At 38.1% G+C, this 6,293-nt stretch overlaps 1 protein-coding gene across 1 annotated transcript; it reads right to left on the bottom strand.

The window, feature by feature from the left end:
• Positions 2,011-3,892, bottom strand: LOC18779659 (berberine bridge enzyme-like 17). The gene has a single exon (XM_020563253.1). It carries the CDS (start codon positions 3,860-3,862, stop codon positions 2,270-2,272), a length of 1,593 nt encoding a protein of 530 aa, XP_020418842.1. The 5' UTR covers positions 3,863-3,892; the 3' UTR covers positions 2,011-2,269.

The raw sequence follows: 6,293 nt of genomic DNA, 5'->3' as shown, positions 1-6,293 counted from the left end.
GTTGGTTGAGAATTATTGGAAGGCCGAAGGCCATTTATGTGAATTTGCATGAAATTTTATTGTGCATGCTGCCAGTTGTGAATATTAAATGCGTTTTTATGCATGTTGAAATTTTGGGAAATGTTCAATTTATAGAGGAGACTATGCCGAAATTTCGGCAGGAAGTCTCGACCTTTAGTAATCGGGCCTGGCATCGGGGTGATGTCAGGAATTCCAAAGGGTCGCCTCGGGTTCGGGAAAAAAATTTTGGCAGGTCCTTTCAGTTGGTATCTGAGCCACTCTGCCGTGTGGTGTGAGTGTGCCGACGAGGAGGTCGTGCCCATAAGGGGGGTGGATTGTAAAATCCCATATCAATCAACGGAGAGTAGGTGATGTGCCTTATATGTACACACCCGCATCCATCTAGCACGAGGCCTTTTGGGACCTCACTGGCTTCGGAGTTGTAGGAACTCCGAAGTTAAGCGAGTTGGGGGCTAGAGCAATCCCAGGATGGGTGACCCACTGGGATGTTGCTCGTGAGTTCCCAGAAACAAAACCGTGAGGGCAGAGAGGGGGGCCCAAAGCGGACAATATCGTGCTACGGCGGAGTTGATCCCGGGGTGTGACAATTTGGTATCAGAGCCACTCTGTCGTGTGATACGAGTGTGCCGACGAGGACGTCGGGCCCTTAAAGGGGGTGGATTGTAAGATCACACATCAACCAACGAAGAGTGGGTGATGTGCCTTATATGTGCACACCCGCATCCATCTAGCACGAGGCCTTTTGGGAGCTCACTGGCTTCGGAGTTGTAGGAACTCCGAAGTTAAGCGAGTTGGGGGCTAGAGCAATTCCAAGATGGGTGACCCACTGAGAAGTTGCTCGTGAGTTCCCAGAAACAAAACCATGAGGGCAAAGAGGGGGGCCCAAAGCGGATAATATCGTGCTACGGCGGGGTTGATCCCGGGGTGTGACAGTGGCCACTATAATCACTTCCGTAAATGATGACCATTCAGTATGAAATCAAAGCACTTAATTTACCTACAACACATAAACAAAACACTTAATTTACCTACCCAACAGCACATAAACAAAGCACTTAATTTACTTACCCAACAGCACATAAACAAAACACTAAATCTGTATTATTTTATCATTCCAGATTTTGAGTTGTGATGTGCTTCTAGTGCCATGAGATGAACGAGCTGAAAGAGGAAGCTGTCATCATCATGAACGACTAGCTGCGAGCATTTTGGCTAAGAGAAGAAGATAGCTTGGAAAGGTATAGCTACTCCTTAATAGGCCTAGAATCCTTGAGCATATACCTGGTGTTTTTGTAACTATTTTATTTTTCTTAGTGGATCGCCTGGTCAGTTGATGATCCCTAATTTTTCCTAGTGGTGGGTTTTTGGGTCATCATCTCTGGGTGTTCTTTTGAATGTTGCTTTAAATTTGTCTTACTCTGCTTGTTCTTACTTGTTTCTCACACGCATCTCACTTACTTATTACTAGCACAGGGGATGTCTAGATTGACGGGTTCTTCTGAGTGCATAAGTTATCACTTAGTTGTTTGCTAGGCTTGTAGAGGTTTGAGAATTGAATGATAAATGAATGTGTATTCTGCTGTGTGTACTCAGACCTATGACTAGTTATTGACTAGTCATATAGTTGTTAGGTTTTCCTTGTTATCTAATCTGTGGTCAGCAAGTTTAAGTTTTAATTTACCCCTTTCACCTAAGTATGAATTTCATATGAAAAATTAACCATAAGATCCTTTCTCTAGATAAAGAAAACCATTATTAGAAAAAATTCCAATGTTCAATTAGGAGTTAATTCTCTATGGGTCTAGAAGTAAACGAACTTTTTCTTATTAAAAATTCCAATGTTCAATTAGGAGGTACTCCTTAATAGGCCTAGTATATATGCTTCTCTACGCTTATCAGGATTGAGGTTTACAAAATGCTTTGCAATAAGCTCTACCTGGGTTTTAGACTTGAGAGTATATATTATTAAACATTCTTCGTACATAATTATTATGCAATAATAGAATTTCCTGGAACAGTTTATTCAACATTAAATTAAATCGATAATGGTTACATCGATAACATAATCAACCAAGCATGCACATCATACATGTAAACAAGCTTCTACTTATTCTCTCTCTCTCTCTCTCTCTCTCTCTCTATATATATATATATACACACATATATGCGCACACACACATATTTATATATAGGAGGTGGAGTTTATTATACATCATCTCTCTCTCTCTCTCTCTCTCTCTCTCTCTCTCTAAAGAGTTGGGATACTTTGTTTATGCTTGAAAAAATTATGAGGATCCACCTTGGTTTTCACACGTACCAATCTATCAAAATTACCTTTAAAGTACTTCTTTCCATAAAGTTTAGCCGTCTCAAAGTTAGTCTGACTGTCCTGATTGGCACCAATGTCGAGATCCCTGTAGTTTTGGAAGGCCTCTCTTGGATTCTCGGAGACATATGGAGTCATCATTTCGTACAACTCTCTTATTAAGCCAAGATACTTGTTGGTGGTCTCAATCCCTTCATCATACCACGACGAATAGTATAGAGCAAAAAATAGATTTCCGGCCCTGTGAGGGTATGGAGTTGCTGACACAGAAATCTCATTCATTCTTCCACCGTAAGGGTTCCAATCCAACCAAATATTCTCAATCTCGATCATCTTCTTCCATATAGATTCAAAAACATGTTTTGGAAGTGGCTTCTTTACATAGTCAGACTTACCTTTGTAGAAGGTTTCAGGTTCAGTTGGCTTGTTGAGAAGAACATTTATCGGAGTTCCAATAGGATTGTCAGCCCAAAATACAGTGGATTCCACCCAACTCACTTCATGGCAGTCTCTTCGTTGTAAACCCAATTCAGGGAAACGCTCATTCAGCAATGCAACAACCTTGTCACTTTTTCCCAAGAAATGGCCAAGGAACGATACTGCCACAGTCTTTTTTCCCTTGGTATCAATATTCTTCACTTGTGGCATTGCCCTGAGGAAGAGCTCTTTGGGCAGCTTGGGTGCAACAGTTTGCCACTTATAAACAAGATCTGTAGCACCTTCCTCTATGGTTCTTGTAACGTTGAACACAGTCACTTTGGCTGGAACCGGAACCAGCTTGAGCTTCCATGAAAGAATGACTCCGAAGCTAGCTCCACCACCTCCTCTGATGGCCCAGAAAAGGTCTTCTCCCATTGACTTTCTGTCAAGGATTGTACCCTTCACAGTAACTATCTTAGCATCAACGATATTATCGACGCTAAGCCCATATTTTCTCATCATAAACCCATACCCGCCACCCCCGAAGTGGCCTCCAGCACCAACCGTTGGACAAATCCCAGCAGGGAACCCGTAAACCTTGGTTTTTGCAGCAATTGCATAATAAACTTCTCCAAGAGTAGCTCCAGACATAACCCAAGCTCTTTTCTGCGCAAGATTAACATCAACGGATTTAAGATTAAACATGTCAAGAATGACAAAAGGGACATCCGACGTGTATGATAAACCCTCGAAATCGTGGCCACCACTTCGGATTTTAATTTGCAATCCATGACGTTTGGCACAAACCACAGTTGCTTGGACATGGGATTCATTCTTGGCTGCTATTATGGCCAAAGGTTTTGGAGTTGTTGGTGTAGAAAATCTGCGGTTGTTGATATGTAATACCAAAACAGATTGAAAGGAGGCATTTTGAGGGGTGTAAATTGTTTCCTGGATTGGGTGAGCAGAGTGAGAACGTTTGGTAAGGCATTGGAGAAAGCCATGAAAGTCAGCTGTTGCTGAAGTTGCCCATGATACTGAGATTGAAAGGACTGAGAGAATGAAAAGAAGTACATTAGGGTTTCGGAACTTCATTGGTACGTAACTTGTGAGGCTTATGGCTTTCTTGCCTTGAGTTTTGGCTGTGTGATAAGATAACTGACTTGGGGCAGTATTTATAATGAAGCCAGAGCATCCAAGTTTGGACTTTTTCTTTGTTTTCTTACGTACGCAATCCCCTTGCAATTTATTAATATCAACTTTGCTGCTTCGAGTATTGCATTGCATATGACCAGGCTTTCCATATGATGAGTTATTCTAAAGTTTCAAGTTTCTACCCAGACAGCTTGCTATACATGACCCTTTTGCTTATGGCATTAATTTGTCAAAAAGATGGACATTTCTAATATATAAAAAGATCTACAATAAATCTATAATATTGGAAAAGTTCACAACATTATATAGCAGGAGCACGCCCAGATTGCGAAGCGCTCTCTCAAAATCTATAATATTGGGTGTTCTGCACTCGACGGACTGTCACAAATTTGATCCAAAACTCCATAAACATAGATGGGATTGTGGAAAACCTGGTCTATTATTAAACTCACCATATGGAAAGCCTGGTTTATTATTTAGAAAAACTGACGGAAATAAAGGAGTGTGCATGAAGGACGTAGGGATTTTATTGATGTTGGCCATGTGGTATCAATGATTTTATATGTAGGGATTTTATTGATACATTGCTCTCATATAGTTGATTTTAATTAAATGGAATGGGATCACGTTATATATGGGTGGACCCGATCATGTTTGGATCGCTTTGCCTTCAAAACCTCTTTCAAATTAATCAATCAGTGAAGGCTATGGTTTGACCTAAATTGGGAGGAGAAGCTTAATGAAATTAAACAAACTGTTGGGTTGTTTGTTTGGTTCAATGTATTTGGTGATTTAAGCCTAAGATCAATAATATTTATATACAAAGAGAGCTTTCATTGAGGGATTCCTCAAATAAGCTTATTTGAAGAACACCCGTGTAAGGCCCACTATGCATTGTATTTCACTAATCCAAACCATCTAGTTTGTAGATATTAATCCAAAGATCATCTTTATAAAAAATGCTTAAATCCGATATCATTTGACCATTCAATTAAATTATTAAAGCACCGTGTTCATTGATTTTGTTGGTCTCAATTAGATGCCTTAATGATTTTCAATTTTTCTGATTTTTTGCAAGGATTATTTATGAATGAAGACTTGAAAAATAGCTTGGATCGTTGAAAAAATATTCGTAGGGTACCCTAAAGGGTTTTCCTCAATGGAATGGACTATATATATATATATATACACACACAAAGAGCTTCCATTGAGGGACACCCCTTGTAGGGACTACTTCGGATTGCATTTCACTAATTCGAACCTTCTATTTTGTAGATACTCATTCAAAGATCATCTCTACAAAAAAGCACTTGAATCTGAATTCATTTGACCACTCAATTGAATGATTTTTATTTTAGTGTTTTTTTGAAGCACCATTGTTCTTTGATTTTGGTGGTCATAACTAGACGTCTTAACGGTTTCCAATTTACCTAATTTTTTGTAAAGATAATCTATGAGTGAAGACTTGAAAATAAGATAATGTGGATCATTGAAATAAAATTCATAGTGGGCTCCAAAGAATGTCCCTCAAATATATTATTTGAGAAGATTGTGTGCATACATTTTATATATAGGTATTTAGTGATTCGGCCCATTTAGTATTTTATTTTTTCTATAACTTTCATTTACACACTTTTCACATCTAACCATCATGTGAAATGAAACACATCAATTATAATTCAAATTGAAACAAACACGTCAAATATTTCTTATTATTACATCAACGCACATAATAATCTTATGAAGCCAATCAACCTAACAATCTTATAACAATTTAAAACACATAATAAGCCAATATTGTATCCACCATTCTAATTTCTAAATATGTACGTAGTATCCTAAAAATAATATTCAACATTACATCAAAGTCACAAACTAACAGGGTTGGTGAAACTGTTGAGGAAGAAAACAATTTTAAGTTTTAGTTTGTTGACTTTTAGATATCTTTCAAAAAATTAGGTATGAATATTGAAAGTTATTAGGCACACTGCTATTTCCAGAATAAATAGTTTCTTTTTAGTTTTTAAATATTAGCTTTCAATTCTTTCAATCACAGTGCCTTCGATAATTTATTTTTCCTACATTCTAGCTTCGATAAATGAAAGTTTATTTTTCTTTTGAGTACAAGCGATTGGGGAAGGTGTGTTTACATAAATATTTATTGGGTGTTTGGAGGTTTCAAAGCTCTGCCTACATATATGAAGACAGAAGAGCTCAACCAACTGAGTTATACCTCACTGACAATAAATGAAAGAACTTAGTAATATGCTGTTTTTAATATGCATCTATACTCGTTTAATTTGATTATATATAATATGCTTTGTGCGGGTGGATTGCTGCTTTGCTTTTATTTTTTTTTATTTTTGTACCC

This window comes from Prunus persica, chromosome G4 (assembly GCF_000346465.2).
Source record: "Prunus persica cultivar Lovell chromosome G4, Prunus_persica_NCBIv2, whole genome shotgun sequence".
Lineage (NCBI taxonomy): Eukaryota > Viridiplantae > Streptophyta > Magnoliopsida > Rosales > Rosaceae > Prunus > Prunus persica.
This window is presented reverse-complemented; position numbering and strand designations above follow the sequence as displayed.

Excerpts from the sequence above, each read along its gene's own strand:
- LOC18779659 (XM_020563253.1), bottom strand. The coding sequence starts at position 3,862 with ATGAAGTTCCGAAACCCTAATGTACTTCTTTTCATTCTCTCAGTCCTT.